Source organism: Pteropus medius, unplaced genomic scaffold, assembly GCF_902729225.1.
Source record: "Pteropus medius unplaced genomic scaffold, Ma_sr-lr_union100, whole genome shotgun sequence".
Classification (NCBI taxonomy): Eukaryota; Metazoa; Chordata; class Mammalia; order Chiroptera; family Pteropodidae; genus Pteropus; species Pteropus medius.
In genome coordinates, this window is record NW_024349796.1 from 16261578 (window position 1) to 16282681 (window position 21104).

General features: G+C 43.1%; 2 protein-coding genes across 2 annotated transcripts in view; both read right to left on the minus strand.

Annotated features, from left to right (window-relative positions):
* Window positions 1-8: 8 nt before the first annotated feature.
* F13B (coagulation factor XIII B chain) lies at window positions 9-17938 on the minus strand. The gene is made up of 14 exons (XM_039883473.1): window positions 17440-17938; window positions 17154-17292; window positions 12450-12588; window positions 10569-10769; window positions 9592-9777; window positions 8701-8877; window positions 8137-8313; window positions 5501-5680; window positions 5228-5413; window positions 3974-4156; window positions 3097-3297; window positions 2199-2381; window positions 1363-1576; window positions 9-224 (listed from the first exon to the last, which is right to left on the minus strand). Exons 2-14 carry the CDS (start codon window positions 17172-17174, stop codon window positions 191-193), a joined length of 2082 nt encoding a protein of 693 aa, XP_039739407.1. The 5' UTR covers window positions 17175-17292; window positions 17440-17938; the 3' UTR covers window positions 9-190.
* A 278-nt stretch (window positions 17939-18216) lies between these two features.
* Window positions 18217-21104, minus strand: part of ASPM (assembly factor for spindle microtubules) — a 32222-nt gene continuing 29334 nt past the window's right edge. The window contains exons 25-27 of the mRNA XM_039883638.1: window positions 20925-21101; window positions 20277-20443; window positions 18217-18447 (exon numbers count right to left, since the gene is read on the minus strand). Of these exons, the coding sequence (XP_039739572.1) occupies window positions 18339-18447; window positions 20277-20443; window positions 20925-21101 (453 nt within the window). The 3' untranslated portion in view covers window positions 18217-18338. The remainder of the gene's footprint in view (window positions 18448-20276; window positions 20444-20924; window positions 21102-21104) is intronic.

A 21104-nucleotide genomic window follows, 5' to 3' on the forward strand; every position in this document is an offset into this window, starting at 1 on the left:
CTAGAAACGAAAGGACACGTTCTGGCTTTTATTCACAGATAAAGAAAAGAGTCATAATCAATTTAGATTAAAATTTTCAGGCAAGTGAAAACTCAGAGGTTTTTAATCCAACATTGTTCTTTTAAAAATCATGTTTCGTAAAGGGTTTTAAACTGTGTTGAAATAATGATTCTTCTTTCTGCCATTCATTTTATGTCCTTAAGTGTTCTTGATAAGACAGCATCCTTGGTAAGAAAGAGAGGATTGGGCGGGGGGGGCAAGGGGGGGCGGAGTTTGAAATAAGCATCTCTTCTGGTCAAGTATTTATTACATTCTCAGCCCTTCAGCATTTCATATAATTACTCACTGTTTTAACCAGGTACTTCTAAAAGCATGAAACCACACTGATAATTTATATCGCCAATTCCTTTTTAAAAACTCAATGTCATCTACTATACCAACACCATTATTTTTTACAATTTTTTCCAGTTTTTTAACTTCTTTTTCTCTTGAAAAGTAGAAGTCCAAGATATGCTCAAACACTCTTGATTCTACCACAGTGAAATATAAAAATTAAAAAAGTTTTATACCCATTTGTATTTCATGAATTTTTTTTCTAGTGTCTAAAAGCCATCCTTATATAGTTCATATAGCTCATGTTTACAATTACTAGAATAGTATCATAAGCATTTTGATGTGAGTTTTGTTTTTAATAGTCTTAGTTTTACGTAAAGTATAATTTCCATTTTATATTGTATCTTCAAAAGGGTCAAAATCTTAATCCTATACAATGATTTCCATTGTTTCACTTTATTCATTTTTTCTTTAAAAAAAGATTATTTTCCATTCATCAAAAAGTTAGAGAATATATTTTTTAAAATTGTCACATGATGAAACACTTCAGTAAGTGATTCCAAATTTTTACATAGAACTGTGTTACCGTAATTTTAATCATTGGTATTAGCATGCCCTTCTCTGGGTAGAAAGATTTACACGACTATGTTTCCAGTCTTTATTACCTATACGTGAACTTCTGTTGGAAAGTGTGAGAAATGTGATTTTCTATTTCAGAACACATAGGTGAATTTTTTCACATTTAAATATTGCATATATAAATTGATTTATTTACTAGAATGCCAAAGTGACATAAATATTAAATAGCACACAAAGCTTTGAGTTCTGACAACTTAGAAAGCTTGTTCGATTAGTTAATACTTCTAGGAGCTTGCTTGGTTTAAAAAAAAAAAAGAAGAAAAAATTTTTTATAATGGCCATATAGAAAAAGTATGGTAGAACCTAGTATTTCTGAAACTTGCAATATGATGAATCTCTTGACTAACAATATGACCAAAATTAAAGTTGTTGGCACAAACCTCTTCTTACCTTTCTCTTGGAATACATTTTGGATATTTTAACTGCCCTCTGTCACATTGCACTGTAGATTCAGATCTGATAATAGATAACTCGATTATATAAGTATCTCTCTTGCAAAGAAAATGAATGTACTCGCCATGCAAAATATATGGTCTGTTGTCAAAATTCCATTTCAAGAGTAAATTATTGTTTTCCATTTCAACAAAAGATAATGTGCAAGGCTCTGAAAAACAGAAAGAAGAAAGCGATCATGGTGCCTCTTGGTACCACCAGGAAGTATTCTGTTGCGTACCGATGATGACCTTAAAATTTCCAGGCGTTAAAGTGGCAAGTAAGTTAGTTAGAATTAATATTTAAGTCAAGGAATATGTTCAGAGCTTACAGGAAACAACCTGCCATTTCTCTTCTGTGGTCCTCGGGAGGTGACATCACTCCTACGAAGATGCCCGGATAATATGACATTAACTTGCTTCATCTTTCCAGATCCAGGACGCCATTCCTATCTGTTTGCCCATCGTGCTCATGTTTTCCATTATAGTACCAATCGCACCGAATGATAATTGTTAACATGTTTAGCCTTACCATGTGGCTTACTCATCTTATCACCCCATACCAAACCAGCACCTGATGGATGGTTTGTACTTAGCAAGTATATGTTAGAGAGAGCTGGACTACAGTTACGTATGATCTAGAAGGAGGGATGGAAACTAGTGACTAAACAGGCATGCTAACAAAATAACACGGAAATAGCACGTCAAGCATTATATTAGCATTATGTCAACTCAGAGCACAGAAAGTGAAAAAATACAGTTTCATTAAACAAAGACATGTTTAGTAGTACATACCCAAACAAACTGGAGGTGGGGTCCACCTTCCATCTAAACAGTAGGACTCTCTAGACCCTTGTAGGAAATGGTGATCAAAACACTTGTATTCTACCGAGGAGCCGTTTTCATAGGTGCTTACTGTTGAACTAATAATGACGCCATTGCTAATAAGTGGAGGAGAGGCACATATTTCTTTCGATTCTGGAAAAATAATTTTAAAAACATAATGAATTGCTATAATCAGTATCCAGTGCTTTTATAATTGCCACATAAAATGAGATATTCGTGTAAAAGCATTTACGACAGATCTCAAATAATCTCTAAATATTGAGAGCATTCTGCAATAACTTCAAACTACAAAATTTATTATTGCAGTTAAAATTTCATAATATTTAAATATATATTTAAAATTAGCGAAGTATTGACAATCATGGTTTTATTTTTCCCTTTCTATCTGACGAAAGTGAAAGTGTATGAGAGTTCTCTCGAAGCCACCCTTTCTCTATAGATTCTCTTCCTTTTTTCCTTCTTAAAAGTCCTAATCCAGCGTCCAAGGAGAACGCAGAATCTCTCACTCTACACCAAGCCCTTTCCTGAGAGAATTCTCCCCGGCAAACCCTGAGGAGAGCAACATTTTAGAGACTTATTGGTTGCTCCCATGAGATCAATCTTCTGATGGTCTGTGATACTTATTAAGCCTCCTGATTTCTCCCTTTATAAAACCGACTTATTGGAATTAAAAGATGTCATCAGAGTCATCCTATTTAAGTATACGTGTTGACCAGCAATCGATCGGATCATTCCCAGTTTCATCGATTAAAAGATGATGGCGGTGAATTGCCTAGAGTCTTATACTTTGAACCCAAGTGACCACATGGATCACCTGAGAAACTGTCGGAAAGCACTATTGTCTTACCTTTTCTCAAACACAAAGGATATTTCACTTCTCCTCTATCGCACTGCACAGATAATTCAGACTGTGGGGTTGATGGAGATAAATCAAATCCTCGTTTACATACAAAATCTATTAAATCTCCATGTAAGAACTGGCCTTCCAGCCGCCACTTCAGCTCTACGTTATTTCTGTTCATGGAATCCTCATGAATGGTGCATGGCTCTGTAGGACAGATGCTCCGTTAGATTATTTATTTCTCTGACTGCGATGAAAGTGATATATTTTTAAAATAAAAATGATGACAGGCACAGGAAACAATACTTTAACATTTGTGATTTATATTTAACATTTTCAATTACGGTGGACATACAATGATTAGTTTCAGGTGTACAACCTAGTGACTCGACATTTCTTTAACTTACGAAGCGATCACCCTGATAAGTCTAGTACGCATCAGACACCATACATAGTACAATATCATTATGTTCCCTTACTTCTGTATTAAAGTCACATAAAAATGCAAACATAATGGTAAAAGAGATTCAATTCGTTCTGTTTTAAGAGAAATAAGTTCTAGAGAACTAATGTCCAATATGGTGACTATACTTAATGATATCGTTTTGTATAGTTGAATATTACGCACAGAGGAGATATTAAATACTCATTCTAAATAATAATAATAATAATAATAATAATAATAATAATAATAATGGTGATTATGTGAAGCGAGGGCCGTGCTAAGGACTTTATTGTGGAAACCAGTTCACAATATGCCAGACGTCTGACTAAGTGATCACATCATGCATCCTAATGTTACATGATGTTATAGGTCAACGGTATCAATAAAGTTGGTGGTGGGGGGGAAACTTTAAAAAATTCAGTGTGTTCTTGGCCTTACCTAGGCAGACAGGTGGGGGTGACCATTGTCCTTGCTCGCACTGAGACTTTTGCGCCCCCTTCAGTAAGTAATACTCATCACATCTGTATTCCACCGAGGACCCCGCTGGGTAGCTGGCCAGCAGCCCGCCAACCACGGCCCCGTTAATCACAACAGGCGGAGCCTTACAGTTCTCGTTATTTTCTACAAAAAAGGGTATTTTAAACTTAATATGAACTTTTAACAACTTAATGTAATAATACAGTTCCCCACACAATAGTACCTCAACATTTATGCTGTATCATTGAGGACGATCGATTCCTGAATTCACCAGAAACAAGAGAAATGTTACGCAGGTCAAATATTTTTAAAACTTACTAAGGAAGACTGAACGGACAAGGTTTGACTTAAAAAGAATGATGAATATTTCCACTTTTCTTGTGTGCCAAGGAATTCTGATCTGGATATTCTTAAAATAGATTAAAAAATAAATAAATGATACTCTTTAACCTAAAGATTATGGTCAGTTCTGAACCTGTTCTCATCATCCACTTTTATTTTTTTTTGCCTTCTCATTTCTCCTCATCTCAGTTTCAAATCCATCTGTAGATGAACATTTCCATTTTCCTCTCTCCTTTTTGAGGTTTTTTTTTTCCTGCTAATTTCTCAAGTATCCTTATTAGTTTCTCTTTTACGTGATAAATACCCTCGGCGCACACGCTTGTGGAAATCTCTCCAGGATCTGATCAAGAAATAAGAAGGATGTCGGGAAGGGTAGCCCTCAGCGGTGCTTGTACTCTTAAGTAAAACAGGCCTGAGACACAGCTCAGAGGGTGGAAGACTCAGAATGACCAGACGCGAAAGTCACATCAGCAGGAGTGACCCAAAGTCAAGAGCGGAGCACTCTGTCCTAAGTCTCAAGGATCATGATCACAGCCACTCAACCCAACATGTCCTTAATTTATCTTCTCCAATGAAGTGCATTCTCATTTACGTGCTGTCTTTTTACGCTCCCAAGTCACAGCGTCCAACAGGTCAGATGAGAGTGCCTGGCACTCACGCCTGTTCGAAATCCTTGTGTTACTTTCCCAGGTCTTCATCTTGGCTTGAATTCTACAGATGGCTCCCTACACTCACGCAAAAAAAAAAAAAAAAAAAAGCGTTTCTAACTCTTCTAAGCAATGGCCTCTTGCTGTCAGTATGTGAATTAAATGAAGAGAATGGGAAGCTTTCCACGGTCGGCTTAGCTGTCGGCGTTAAATGTGTTACACGTACCGACACACTCGGGGGGAAGAGTCCACGTTCCACGTTTGCAGGTAATTTCTTTTGGTCCCCGGAGGTGATAGCCGCTCTCACACCTGTATGTCACCTTGTCTCCGCTGTGATACACCTCCGAGCGAAGGTTGGCTGCGCTGTTCTCAACCAACGGTGGTGCCTCACAGGCCACCCTCTCCTTTTCTTCTGAAAAGGGACAATTTAGAGAGACGAGACCGTTCAGTGACACAGGCGGACTTCGGCTTAGGCAAGCTGATGCGAGGCGATGCTAACCCGTGCATTGCGGAGGCTCCGTCCACTTTCCATGATCACAATGTACTTCTTCCGAGCCCTGCATCTCAAAATTCAGCTCACACTCTATACGAACCGTTTCTCCGTGACGATACGTCATAGAATACGTCTGGATTCTGGAGTTTCGAGGCAGAGGTGGCGGAGGACACCGATTTCTTCTTCCTGATGGAAAAATATCAGTAGATTCAGTCATACAATTATGAAGAATAATGCTGAAGATTTCAGAAGCCCGTTCCTTGGGTCAAGTACTGTAAGAAGTAGGGCGAACGGGCTCTAGGGTCACCCCCCTCGACCCCCACTCCCTGATGCTCACCTCCTCGTGTCGTCCCTGTCCCCGTGAGCAGGAAGTGACACTAGCTTCTAACCAGCAGAATGCGGGGAAGCTGATGGGACGCGTGCGGTTATGGACGGAGAATTTGCACTGTAATGCTGTAAGGCCGTTCTCGCTGAAAACAGCACCTGCCACCCTGGGAGCTTCCAGAAGGCCCGGGGCGGAGGGCTGCCTCCAGCTGGAAGCCAGGCAGGACCCGGGGTCCTCGGCTCGGCAGCCTGCAAAGCGCTGAATGCCGCCAGCGACCATCGTGGGCCGGAAGCGGCCTCTTCCCCCAGCCCGGCCTCACACGCGGCTGCAGCCCCGCCGGAGGCCTTGACCGTGGCTTTGCTAGACACGGAGGCAGAGGAGCCAACAAAGCCTGGGCCTGCACCCCGGCCCACTGTCGAAAGCTACGATCGTGCTCTTTTAAGTGGCTAAGTTTGCAATAACACGGTTTGGTGCCAATAGGAAATTAAAGCTGCCAGCATTTTCCATTCATTATCTCCTCTAACCCTAAAAAACACTTTGTTAACTGAGGATCTTTACGTCTTCCATATTATAGATAAGGTAAAACTTAGGAAGTAAGTTATCAGTAAGTGGAGGGCCTAGCCTGGAACCCGTGCCCCGACAGCAAGCTCTCCTGCTGTTAACTATTCTACATCCTGTGTCCCTGTCCTACATTAATACAGTGTGATAAATTACCACAATTTAGTGGCTTGAAATCACACGAGTTTATTCTCTTCAGTTCTAGAAGCTAAAGGGCTTCAGGAGAAAATCAGCGTCATTGCCTTTTCAAGCTTCTGAGGCCCCTGCATTCCTGGGCCATGACCCCCCGACTTATCACCGCAACTTCTTGCTTCCATCCCCCCACCCCCTCTCATAAGGGTATCTGCTTAGGGCCCAGGTGGACACCCCCAGATGTTACTCCCACCTGAAGATCCTTGATCACATCTGCAGAGTCCCTTTGGCCATAAAAGGGGTCGTCCGCTGGTTCCACGAACTGGGATTTGGATATCTTTATTTTGGGGGGGGGTTAGGGTTGGGGGGCACATTATTTGCCCTCCAACACTGCCCATCCTACAACTAAGGGTTATTTACCAAAGAGAATGACAGCTCGTTGGCAGGATGACTAATTTGGACGGGGCGGGGAGCGTGGCTGAGAAACAAGTAGTCCCGCCCCTTATTTTAGAAACGGCCCATCACAGACAACTTGCTAACGGTCTCCGCTCTACCGTTACGCCAAGGCGATGGGCAACGCCGGACATTTCTAAACGAACAAGTTAATCAATTAAAAAACATTGGCGTTGTCGTTCGGCGCTTTGGAGGAGCGGGGGTCCTTCTGGGCCGTGTGCACCCCGGCGCACCCCCTCCTCCCTCCCTCTCAGCGCCCAGCTCAAGTCTTCACCGCTTCTCGCAACTTTGACTTTCCTGTCTGTCTCCCGCCTGTCAATGGCGACACTGTTTTTGATAGGACAGAGGAAATCGAGGCCGTAGAGCCCCGGACTTCTCCCCGTCCCTCTCAATCCTCAGACTCCAGTGCATCTTTTCCGGCCCAGTCCCAATGTCAACCCATCGCCCTGTAAACCTCCTCCCGCTTATTCCTCATCGGAATCGTGAATGTCTGTTCCAATCCTTTCCCTGGCTTCATTATGTCATTCGTCACACGGATCGATTGCTTTTCCACGTTCCGTAGCCGTTCCCTCTGCTAGGCCGGGGCCCCCTACACGTCGCTAGTGGGTGTGATTAAATGGCCACTGACCTGATGTGTCCTCGCAGGGAATCATGCCACCCGCTTAAACACATCCAGTGGCAGAAACGAGCACAACCGTTACATTTTAGGGTCACTTTCTAGATGGTTCCATTTCCCATCGTCACACTGGGTACTATGCTGGTGCTTTTCCTGTTCTTTACCCCACGATGCCGAAGACTATTTTCACATCGGGAAATACGTAACCAGATTAAAAAAGCTCCCTCGCAAAGCTGCCAGCTTGGGGTAATCAGATCTAGTAATTACCAATAAAACGCTTATTCGTTATAATAAGAGATCGAAAAGTTACAATAAGAGATTTAAACAGATAAGCTCAAAAGATGTTTCCGTCTACAGTCTAATATAACATTTAAGATTTCTTCAGATTAAATGTATTAAAGTTTGCTGAAAATGACGCCGATTTAAAAGACAATATTTATTTTAAAAATATCACTCAGGATAAGAATTAGATACCATCAGAGACTTTTTTTTCCCATAGCAATTAAAGCCGATTAAGATACAATGTTTTATTTGCGTGTACGCAATTTTAAAAATTACCTTCACACGCGGGAGGTTCTGGGTACCAGCCGAAGTTGTAGCATTGAATCAAGTCGGATCCACTGAGATAATAATTTTCGTGACAGAAAAACTGTACTACATCTCCTTCTTCATAGGTTTGCTTTGTAGGACGAAAATAACCATTTTCTATTAATCTTAAGGAAGCGCATTTTAATTCTAAAAACGAAAGAACAAATAAAAATGCAGAGAAGCGTTATATTTTTTCCTGCTAAAACGAAATTCACTTACCACTTGCCTGCCCTATCTGGAATAGAAATGAGTAAATCTGCCATATTTAATTATGCATCATAAAAGCCCGTCGGTTTATATATTTATTAGATAGCATTCGGCTTATTTTTACTTAATTATCCGAGCTCACAGGAATTTTTCCTATTTGAGAGCTTTCGAGGATCAAAGCCTACTATTGACATAATTAAAAGCAGAAGCAAAAAAAAAAAAAAAGGATGAAAAACAGAACATAAGTCTCGTGACGACTTATGTACACTTCTATAAGAGAGGAAATTTTCAGAGCCAAAGCAGCTTGTCTTCAAAACGAGGACCTACTGGTGCATTCGGGGGCGAGAGACCATCCGTACGTGTGACATTCTGCCTCCTCTGCCCTCTGTCCTCCAGCTGTGGAGTAGCCAGGGGCACATTCGTACTGCACTTTGTCCTTCACCTTGAATGTTCTCTGTGTCGTGGAATAATTCCCATGATGTAATTCAGGAGCCAAACATGTCTCTGACAGAAATTAAAGTGATTTATTGTATGGGCTTCATCACTAACTCTGGAATAGCAAATACAAATCCCCAAATGTATTTTCACTGATTCTTAAGACTCTATGGCAGAATCTAGCCTCGGCAAAAAGGAAAAAAAGTCGAAGTTTGCCTCTGCCTCTGATTCTCGTTTTCCACACACCATGTCTTAAAATTCTTGTCTACTGTATTCGACCAAAGGCCACAATTCAGCTGAAGCCTTGTAAGAATTTTTTGATGATGTGTCACCTGTGGATTTATATAATTTAAATAACTAACAACACAGTACCCAAAATATGCGTATTCAAATTATTGGATAATTTTTAAGTATATCTGACACGGGTTTACAACGTAAAATAACGTGCATTATCTTGATGTCTTTTCTTGAGAAAGGAACTAGTAATTTACGCATGTTAGAAGAAGTAGGTTTATTAAGTTCTTTTCCCTTTCATTCCACTCTGCTTCTTTTATTATCATTATCGTCATCATCAGTAGCATAAAGCAAGAACTGCTGGCCGAGGTGTATCGTGGGACTTGAGAACCCTTAGATTAAGGGAAATCCTAGCATTTAAGAAAAACAATGCGATAACTTCCTGCATTTGCAGACACAATGGAACATCAATTCTATTAAATAAAAATGCCCGTCCACATGAGAAAGTAGCAGCCTCACAAGCCCTTACCTCTCGTTTGGGGCACCTACCGTGCTCCTTCCCACAGGCTGGTGGAGAAGACCACCCGTCAGCAAGACACTGGACCACTTCTTCGTCCCGCCCACCCCGGGTTTTGTACCCCGAGGCACAGCTATAACGCATGTCCTCTTGAAATTTGTACAATAATTTTGCGTCGGAGATGAAACCGTTCACCAGGTGAGGCTTAGTGCATTTTTCTGTGGGGGAGGGGAGGAGGAAGAAAAAAAATGTCTTGGCTTACCTTGATGAAATTAAGCTTGTCTTTTACTAAGTAGTAAAACGAAGGCAAAACCTTTGATATTACTCTTGAAATTTTTAAGGAGAAAAGTCTTCACAGTTCCTTGATTTTATTTAATTTTGGAAATATCCTGCATGTTCTGCGTGGAATTTACTTAAAAACTGATTCGCTCTGCCCCTGGCATCCTTCGTGTTTACTCCTTTCAGTTCTCATACCCTTCCTGCCTCTCTCGCATCTACTGTCATTAATGGCAAGTGGAAGACGTTATTTTTCGCATTTGCTTCCCACTATTTTAAGTCCACCGTGTCTGATGATGTTTAACGTCGTTAACGAAAGCGCATTCCTACGTTACGGGTCCTTAAACAATTCTCCGGTGTCTGGCTGCCCACGTGCACATGCACCTATCCATATGTTTCTCGTTACTCAAAGTAACTCGATTATGTCCTTGTCCCTTGCAACGTGGTAACAATTCCAGTAATTTTTATTCTCCTCGCAAGGAATTAGGAGCGACAAATAAAGAAAATAACATCATAATGCGAAACGTCATTTACAGAATTCCAGAATATGCTTATGTTTTGTTAAAAAAAAAACACACAAAAAAAACCAAAAAAAAACAAAGACGGTGGGCCAGGCAGGCCGTCCCGACCTGCGAGAAGGATTAACCACCCAGTATTTTCCCGGACACTCATATTTACACACAAAGCTACCTGAGTGTCACAGGTGTCCCGCGGACGCATGCCTCGGACTTACTGAAGCACCTCGGTTCCGGAGCCCAGCCTTCTGTCGTACAGGTGGCCTTGCCTTCTTGTTTCCCGGTTTCGGTTGTGTAACCAGCCAAACAGGAGAAGGACAATTTTTGGTCTACTCTCGTTGGAAAGTAAAAACTTCCAAACGTGTAGTAATACGGGGCAATCCTTCCGTTTTCCACACGAGGGAGACCACAGGGCTTCTCTGAAACGAGGAAGCATCCAGCTGAGCACTGAGAACCGTCTAAAGCCATCAAATCTGCGGCCAGGCAACAAGCCACGTGGGCTTTCCACACGTGCGGACACTTTGACTAGTACTTACTTTGACTACCGGAATTTTTAGAGAACTCCCGTGCCGATCCTTTTCGATCAGAATGAATATGCAAGTGACCCCGACCCGCGACAGATTGAAACAGGTCAGGCCACCTTCCCCAGAAGCTCCCCTGACTTCACAAAGCAGCGCTTTCTAACAGAAATATCATGCGAGCCACAAGCGTAATTTTAAGACTTCTAGTAACCACCTTAATAAAAGGAACATTGAAGTTCATTTTAATAATAGGCTTTATTCGCCCCAACGTATTAAAAACATTTCACATTCCGTTTTTCTTCCTAAGTCTGTTCTGCACGATTGTCACACTCAGGGCACCCCCCGATTTAAATGAGTCACATCTCAGTAGCCACATGTCGCTGTGGTCACCTTAGCGGACCACGGAGTCCTAGAAAGGTTCTGAAGACAGGCAAACCTGGAAGGGGTGGGGAAAGCATGGGACTATGACGTCACAGTCCCTGTCTTCAGGCAGCTTGTACCTTTTTTGTTTGTGTGAGAGGAGATTATAAGCATATAAATAATTAGGAAATTCGCTGGCAGAGTGCAATATCTTTAGGACATATATAATAGACAATCATGCCAGCTGGTTTTCCCTTTTTCAGACAGAAAACTAAAACCAAAGGAAACTATCCGTGCAAATATTCTTGTAGAATTAAATGTCTCAAGTAAGACATATTCTATTTATTTTACTTTCATAATTTTAATTACAGACCCCTTTTTGACAGAAAACTTGGGGTAAACGATTCAACTAAAAGGCAATTAAAGTGTGTAGGACAAATTCCCTTTTAGAGACGTCTTACCACTGTGGGTTCCTGCTTTGCATAGTCAACCTCGCTGGCACGTAACATCTTCCCAGTTTCTTATCTCCAAGGCCTAATAACACTTCCCTAGTCACCGCCAGCCTCTCGTGAACCTCACACATTAGGCAGTCTGGCCATAAAGGTTACACACCTGTCGACCCACCTAAGTATTAGCAGAGCCCGTTCACTCTCCTCAGTGGTCTCGTTTGCATAATCAATTATACGATTCTCCTGCTGGTCCCTGTTTAATGGCTCCCACCAGTGAACAAACGAGGAGAGTCGCAAATCTTTCTGATGGTTTAGTCTTTCTTTCTCAAAATTCCCACTTTAAACACTCGCTTTATAAACAGAGAATTAAAGTCATCTAAGCTTTGCAGTGTTAGCAAGGGATTCTCGTATGAAATCAGACTTAGGGTTAACACACGGCTTCTAAAAGGTGGAACCGTTAGCTGGAAAACTCAAGAATTTAAATTTTGGTCTCCTGTGCCCCCAAACCTAGAGATAATTAATTTTTGGTCCGGTTCTGTTTTTCCAAGTTATGTTGCTATAAGAATAGTTTACTAGTTTTGCCCAAAGGAAAAAAAAATCTAAATATTATAACAAATTATATTTATACTATAACAAATTATATTTTTGAGAAGCGTTTTATAAAATTGATACATAAAAACGAAAGACTATATTAAAAGCTCAAGTTAGATGAATGCTAGAATTTCTCTATAGTTTTTAGAGAACAGAGAATAGTAAGAATTAATTTTACCTTCTGCATAGAGTTCTCCTGAGATGATTAATATGATGATAAAAGACAAATCTTTCGACCTCATCTTCGTGGTGTGCTTAAAGATGTCAACGAAGCTAATGAAGAACCCTGGGGATTCCTCGTTAAGTACACAGCACTTCTGAAGGAAAAGTTAATTATTGACAACATCTGTCTAAGTCCTTTTGCGACAAGCCTTATAGTTCAGTCAAATACTGCCGAGTATTTTGACTAAAACAACACAACCATTTTAACTGACCATTTTTTTTTCATTCCAGAATCCAATAAGAACAGCATAACCAGTAAGGGCAATAAGAGCCTAAGTAATTAACTCAAACTGCATTAAAAACTGGGTAATTTTTCAACTTAATTCTCTATTGTAAGTCCTCAGAGTAAAGTTCGGTGTGGTCATCGATTTATCGCCATTGATCAACCGAAGAGGTGAACTTAGGAACATGAGCTAATGGACACCCGATGTTCAAGCATGGTGTTGTTTAGATTGCACTGCTCAAGCTGAAAAACGGCCTTAATTATCTTAAGCAACGATGGGATGATATTATTGAAGGTAACGTCTAGCATTCAGCGGTGGGTGACGAGCTTGGTGCTGGGTTGTCGGTGTTTTGAGTGTTCACTGTGCACCATTCTGCTCCTGTGTACATAGCAATGAAAAAAGATTGGAATTACTGCCCTCAGGAGTTTAATCCATTCTAATGGGTTTTAACTACAGAATCATACTGTGAAGTGGGAGCCATTACGATTTCGATTTTGTAAATTTTATTAAAATATAATTTATTAAAAGTGCAGATAGCATAAGGGAACAGATCAGTGGATTCTCACACGAAGTACATCGTGAAACCGGCACCCAGAACAAGAAACAGAATCTTCCGGCAGCCCAGAATTCTCCTCCAAAAAACTCGGCACGCCCACCCCCGATGTTCAAGCCGTATCTTGACTTCCATCAGCATTGATCAGTTTCACCTGGTTTTATACTACATAAATAAAATTATATAGTATTTCTTATGCCTGGTTTCTCTTGTTTAATATATTGTTCGTGAGATTTATCCGTATCTTGAGCTGTAGCGGATAGACCTAGTTCTTTCCCTGTATAGTATTCCATTCTGTTACTGTGCCATGAATCACCTGCGAATCACCCCCTATCCATTCTCCTGTTCATGGACATACGGGTGACTTTCAGTTTAGGGACATAATATGGCCTCTGCTTATTTTCAAAGCCTTCTTCTTTTTTTTTTTTCCAAATTCAAAAATTGTCAAATATAATTCCCACCTGGATTCTACTACTAACATCTTATTATACTTTCAACATCATGTATTCATCCCTCTATCCATCCATCTTTTCTTGATGCGTTTCCAAGCAAATCGCAGGGATCTGTGTCACTTTAAAGACTTAGGCAAACATATCGGCAATGCCGATTCAGTGTGTTTTACAGATTATTCTTTGAAAATGAAGTTCATAAAGAAACGCACTTTTAAGTAGGTTCTGCGCATCTCGAGCCATGCGTCCACCAGTAGACCTCACACCTGTTCTGATTCCCATCCCAGAAAACTGCCCTGTGCCCCTTCCCAGGCAGGCCCCTTCGCCACCCACCTCACAGGCAGACACTGTTGGAGTTTTCCACCAATCCTGTCATTTGCTCTTAAACCTCATATAAACGGAAACATACAAGCACCGTTTTTTTTTGTTGTTTTTTTTTGTTTTTGTTTTTTTTTGCTATTGTTTGTTTTTTTTTTAAGTCGTACCTCCTGCACTCTGCATAATGTTTTGGGATTTATCCATGTTGCTGGATGTAGTAGTATTTCCTTCCCTTTTATTGCTCAATTTTATAAAACAACGTACGGATGCTTAGTGAGTGCTGAAGTTGAAGAGGCTCGTCCAAGATCGCAGAGCTAGTAAACATAAGAGCCAGGGTTCGAAGAAAGCCCTTTTTGAAAAAGTAAAATACACATTGAGATAGCAAATTAAATATCTACGTTTTTAATCAATTAAAAGTTACTAGTGTTCACTAATTTCAGTATGTACAGAAGGTGTATTACATCTAGAAATCTAACAAAATGGGAAAGTATATTTGACGTTTCAAAAATTGTCCGGAAGGATCTTTTATTCCAGGTAAGTAGAAAAGTAAACAACATGCTTTTTAAATGTTTAGTTTTTTAAAGTCAATATATTTACATGGTACAAACTTCAAAGGGTATAAAGTGAAAAGTCGCCGACCCATTTGTCTCTCGGCTACCCAGGTCCCCTCCGTTGACAGCAAATAATGCCCTGAGCACCTATGTCATTTCCGAGTTGTCCTAGTCACCTTCTAACTCGTGTCTTTTCACCAGACGGTGTATGTTGGTGATCGCCCACAGCGGTCCGAGAATAGTGTCCTTGTTTGTTTTCAGCTCGGCATAGAATATGGGTGTATAACTTATAAATCGCATCCATTATTGTTGGATGACAAAGACGCTGACGGTATTTTCTTATTGCTAAATTCCTGCGGTGCCTCGTGCTGCACATATCACTGCACGTGTGAATATATGCGCTTAAAATACAGATAAATGTCGCCAAACGTTTTTAGCGGAAATTATGCCAAGTAACTGTCACAGTAGCAGAAGAGGAAGGTTTGCCAGCAGAAGAGGAAGTTTTGCCAGTCTCGGCACGTGCTATTAAACTCTCCGCGTTTGCCGTTTGCTAAGGAAAAGCATCATCGCAGTGTAATTTGGTTCACATTTCTCTGGCTGCGCCTGAGATGGGAGACATGTCCCCGGATCCGAGAGCCATTTCATACCATTCCTGTGCATGCTCTTTCCTCATTTCCCCACTGACCTGCTGGCCTTTTTCTAGAGGCCTTGTGTGGATGTTTTCTGCAGGGACATGGCATCACGTGGCACGCACAGCGGTTTGGGGGGCGTGTGCCTTCCCCACTCCTGCCGTCTGCCCAGGGCGCGGGGACAGCGTGGCCCTTGCGGGCTCCCAGGTCGCACGTGGTGGATGCCCGCACGGGGGAAACGGTGTCCGGGGAGGGGACGGCGCAGCGGTGTCACTTGGGGAGAGGGACGATGGCCACAGTGGTGGGACCTGGTCGGCTCACCCTTCATGGTCCGTGTCCTGTGCTGGTGGCCTTCCAGGTGACCCAGACGAGCAGCACCCCGAGTAGGCATCCACGGGCCGGCAGTGGCAGTGGCAGTGGCGGTGGCTCGGGACGCGAGGTCCCTGCAGGGTCCCCACAAGGTCCCCACTGGCCTCCGGGGTGCACGCCCTGAGGGCAGACGCCGAGCACGGAGTCGCGAGGCCTCGCGGTGCCATGTGTGTCTCCTCGCAAAGAGAAAGTAGCAGCCACAGGGTGTGACGAACATTGCAAACCTACCTTTTTTAACAGCGTTGTTAAGGTAAATGTGAATATTATTGGGTTCTTCTTTTAATGCGCCCCAAAAAACGAGTTGCAAAGATTAACTGCAAACACCCAGACGATGATCAGCGGGTAGGACACCTGATGCTTTGGCAGAGTGAGGACAAGGTTTAGATCGAAACTTAGATCATTTTGTCCTCATTTAGATCATAATTTTTACAAAACCACCGCTATTACTAATACAAATGCTATCTGCAGTAATGGTGGAATATTATGCATAGCATGAAACGCTACTCTCTGACTTCCTTCTGAAATAGGCTTCTATAATTTTTTTTATAAAGGGTCCGTCATTTACTCCAGCTCCAGAAGCAGTACTTCAGGTAGTCCTCTGAAAGCTTTTCTTGAAATGAGCAGGGTTTTGGTATATTTCCTTTTTCCTTTGTATAGGTTGGACATTTTTTTTCACACATTCTTAAATTGTACATAAATTCTCTGCATTATTTTGACCTCTGATAAAGAAGTTACGAGCAAAATATTTTCACTGGCATATTACCTCTTTATTGAAAGCAGAACTATGTTAAATGATCACTTTCTCTTTTCAGCAAGAATCAATGACTGGTTGAACAATATAAAAATTAAATGTAAACTATTAGCCCCTATAGCTGCTAGCAACAAGCAATCCAAAAGATGGTATTTTCTTAACCAGTATTTTTAAAGTACTAGGCTTTCATCGCTAAAAACGAAAATTAGAAGTTATAAAGATAATAAGTCTGGAAAAAAAATCACCTACCTATTGAGAAAAATGGAATAATTTTAAATACAGAATGCACAATGTGAATTTCTTCCTCTCAGGATGAAGGCAAAATATGGTATGAACAACAGGTTGAATTAAGGATATATAGGTAAAATTTCCCAAGAACGTAAAATGGATTTTAGTGACATCATAGCTCTATCACATTACCCATTTAAAAATAAATTAAGAACACTGTGAGAGCCTAGTGACATCTACTGGAATTCTGGGTTATTACAATAAACAAGAGGGTGAATTTGAAACTTACCTAACTTCGCCATTAATAAAGACTGCAGTCGATACATCTGGATTCCTTAATATAATGTAATAACTGTAGAAAAGAGCTACTTCTAAAGTAAAAGGCTTCGTTACTTCTCAGCCAGTCCCACCAGCTACCGACACACACGCAGAGACCCACGACAGACCCACGGCCTGTTAGCTTCCAGCAAGGCTTAGCATCCTGATATGGATTTATCACATACATTTAGGAGAAGTGTTCTTCCTATAAAAGTAGGATATTATATAAACGTCTAGTCTGAGTTTCAACAGTAGGACAAGTTTGAATACCTGGAAGTCATCTTCTTGCATGTGTGACTTCACAGAAATGTTTCTTGTGCAAAAGCTAACTGGTCACAACCACCCAGGAGGACATCGGTTACGTCCTAGCAGAAGTTACCGAAGTACACGGACTGTCTACACCACAATTCTGTTGAATGAAAGGAGAAGGAATCACTTCAGAATCAACGAAAACCACTGTTTGGAAAATAGTGAGGACCAGGAGTTCCTAAAAACACTTTATTGGAGGAAAAAACGAGAAAGCAATACTCAAAATTTCCCATATGCTTTCACCTACCAGCATGATTTGCAGATGTGTCCTAACCCGATCCTAGACGACTGCAGACTAATTAGGTTACAACCTTATTCTACAAAATTAGTTACGCGGTCTCTCTGCTCCTAGCACCTGCTGATGCAGCTCAGACGGTTACATTTATGCCTTTCCAGGGCTTCCCTTTATGGTGGGGGCGGGGTTTGAGGTCACCGCCCGATTTCAGAGCTACTGGGGTGGGCGTCTCTGGTCCCGGAGCCACACGGGTGCAGCAACGGTGGCAGCGGCCCGAAGCCACAGAAAACGCCGAGCTCCTGCTTCAACGGCGAAGCATTTCGGGTCTGTGAGATGTGGGTGGGCAACGGGTCCCCACTCTCAGCCGGATGCTGCTCCTGCAGGGCAGAGGGGATCCCGATGGGCTCAGAGTTTGGGCTTCGTGGCTGTCACTTAGTCGCCCGGGGGCTCCCTCGCGGGTCTGGACGGCCCAGTCACCATGGAGACAGACAGGGATGCTGTCCGCCAGTCTCTGCGGAGTGACTGTGCCCTCGTCTCTCTTGTGAGGCGTCAGAATCTCAAATTTCCAACATTCATTTTAGAAAAAGGCCCCAGTTTATCTACCGCATGTAGATAATAAAGTATTCTATTACCTTTAGGAATATGATGATGTTCCAGCTGCCATAATATTTTAAGATAATTAATAGACATGAATAAGAGTTATCATTTTGTGACATACTAGTTTCTTATATGCATACAACTCTTAAATAAGAAACAAAATAAACAATGAAGAATGTAAGAACAATTCAGTATATGTGCTTCTTAAATTTTAATACAAAGTCAGATTTCAGAAGTTCTACAGAAAAGCCAAACCACTTTACATATTCATGATTAGTTTTAGTATTTCTTTTCACTGTACAGACTGAAAATGTTCACATTTGCTGGTAAGGAACGCCGAGCGTGTCCATCAGCATCTGAATAGCCTGCAGGGGGCTTGTGATTTCCACGCTGTCCTTTCTCAAAACCCAGTCCGGCTTAAGTCTGTGAAAACAACGAAGTCTTGCATTAATGCCGTGCTTCTGAAAATGCGTCTGTCCTAGCTCAGCTGTGGCCCCTGAACATGTCACCCACCCCCGACGCCCGCCGTCACTGCTGCCAGACTGTCTGCCCATCGTTCCCGGCGGCCGAGCTGGCCCCTTCGAGGGTACAGCGCTCAGCTCCACCGCTGCTCCCCATCATCTACCAAGCCCCTCCCTTCCCCACCCCGCCCCGGGTTGGTTCTTTGTAAACATGGTGCTTGGTCTCCTGTCACCACGTGCAGCAGTGTCGACATCCACGTGGGCGGGAAGCCAGTGACCTCGTCTGTCAAGGGTTTTGCTCCTGCAAAGTGCTTAATGCAAACATCCGCCTCTCCATCGCTAGGACGTCGCCAAAGAAAGCTTAGAGAACCGGCCGATCTTACGCCAGTAAGTGCGACCTGACCCTGCCCAGACGCTGCCTCCTCTTCCCACGGTGACCGTTTGATTCCTTCCTCCTTTTCAAAAGTCCCCTCCACCCGCTCCGATCCGCTCCCGTGCTAATGCGCCGTAACCTCGTCTCCCTGAGAAGGGGGCCCACGCGTCTTCCTCCCGTGAACCCCGGCGACTGGACACTTTCCTCCTTCTTACTGGCTCCTGCTGAGTGTGCTGGATCCGGGGAGTGTACCCCGAGGTGAAAGGGGACGCAATTCTAACCCATGCGTCAGCGTCGATGAACCTCGACAGCGTCAAGCTAAACAAGACGGTCGCGAAAGCTACGGCTGTGATTCCACTGCCCAGAGCTAGCGGCACTGAGGTGGCAGCGTCACTGGCCGTTACGGGGCGAGGAATGAGGCGGGCATGAGGGAGCTCTGCTGTGACCAACGCTCATGACGACTGCGCACGTCTGTCAAAACCCACTGGCCTGCCCGCCTGCATAAACGCTGTGTTTATGCTATGCAGACATTATCTAAAAAACCTGACTATATCAACAGAAAAAACATTCATTCTAATAAGTCTTCGAAACGTACTTCATATTAAAATGTACCGAGTCCTTAAGTAAAAACCGTATGTAGAAACGGTCTCCATTAACAAATTTCCATCGAGACTATTTGTGTTATACTGAGAAATATGGAGGCAGAAACCAATTTACAACTAATCTAAGTTCGTAATTATGAGTGGTCATGAAGCTCGCTGCTCTGCGCCCGCTGAGTCTGCACCCGCATTAAGCATCGTGAGTGTCTCTCTAGCACCGCTCCGGGTGACCAGTGGCGGTCACTTGTTTCTCGTGTGGCAGGCACCCTGCTCTCAGCCCGTCGCCTGACGTGTCGCCACGCGGCAGCCAGACCCAGCGGCCGTTCCCTCCTTCCCAGCACTTAGCCCCTCGGCCGCCTCTGCACAACCGACTGCGACTCTGCAGCCCCGCGCGGCCCCGCCCGGTCAGCAGGTCCCTCCAGAGCCCTGGGCTGGCTCATGCTCGCTGACTTCTGGAGACGCTGGGGTTGCCGTGAGGTTCAGCGTGGGGCTCTCTCTCCTGTGTGACTTCTTCCCTCAAGGTGACCACATTCGCCTCCCAGGCCTACTGGCTGCTTAATGGCTCCCAGCCTAGCGCCGCCGTCATTTGTGTCTCGGACGTGTCTCCAGCCCAGAACCACAGGCCTGACTCGCTAAAGCTGCAGTGTCCTCGCCCAGGATTTACTGGGGTCCCTCCCTGAGGTTTAGCGGACCCTGTGCTTGTTCATGTGTTGCTTCTCCCGAGTCAGACGCAAGATGTTGTTTATAGTAGGTGCTCAGTAAATGTTTGCTGAATGAACGAGCGTTGACACGAAACTACAGAACCCATTTTCTGCTTACCTGGAAACTATCGTTCTCACAGGTGTTTCTGGAATGAAGGGAGGGCTTACGGAAGAATTCTTATTTTGCTTATAAAGTATTCTTTCAGTATTTGGTCTGTGTTTACGAGCTGTGAGTTTGTAGAGACCGCAAACACAGTCAACGACTTTGGACCTATTTCGGACATCCTAAAAAAGAAAATGCACATTTATTCAAACAAGTAAGAATTAAAATTCGCATTCCTTCTATGCTCCTCAAGTCAATCATAATAAATGATCATTATGCAGTAAACTTATGAGCTTTTAACAGTCAAAGACCGAGCTCTCCAAGTCGAGCAGTTCGATGGGTTTAAACCACAAACTAATCTGTAAGACGATTGTAAAGAGGGCAAATATGCAAAAATCGCGCACTTAATCGATACTGAGTAAAGAGGCAAACGTTGAGCCAATATCTATTGCGCTCAGCTGCCAAGTCCCGTGACTGTGCCTCTTCACGTGCCCAAGGTTGCAGGGCCTGGGGTCGCACGGTCTCTTGCCTGGACCACCGCCCACATCTGCGCCCACACCTGCCTCCTCCCGTTAGCCCCGACGCCCACCCCTGCCCTCCCAGCCCGCTCTTCAAGCAGCAGCCTGGCGACACCCAGACTCTAGCTGAGTAGTCAGGACTCACAGACGCGCGACTTGCCGTCTTCAGTAGGACGGCTAACAGACAGCAGGTCCTGGTGAAGATGCTGGCGCTCTTGTCTGCGACTCTGTCGCCCGGCTTGGCCCGGTACGTCTGCAGAAGCTCCAGCAGCGTCTCCACGCAGCTGTCCACGTCGTAAACTGCCCAGGTGGTTTTCTCATACTT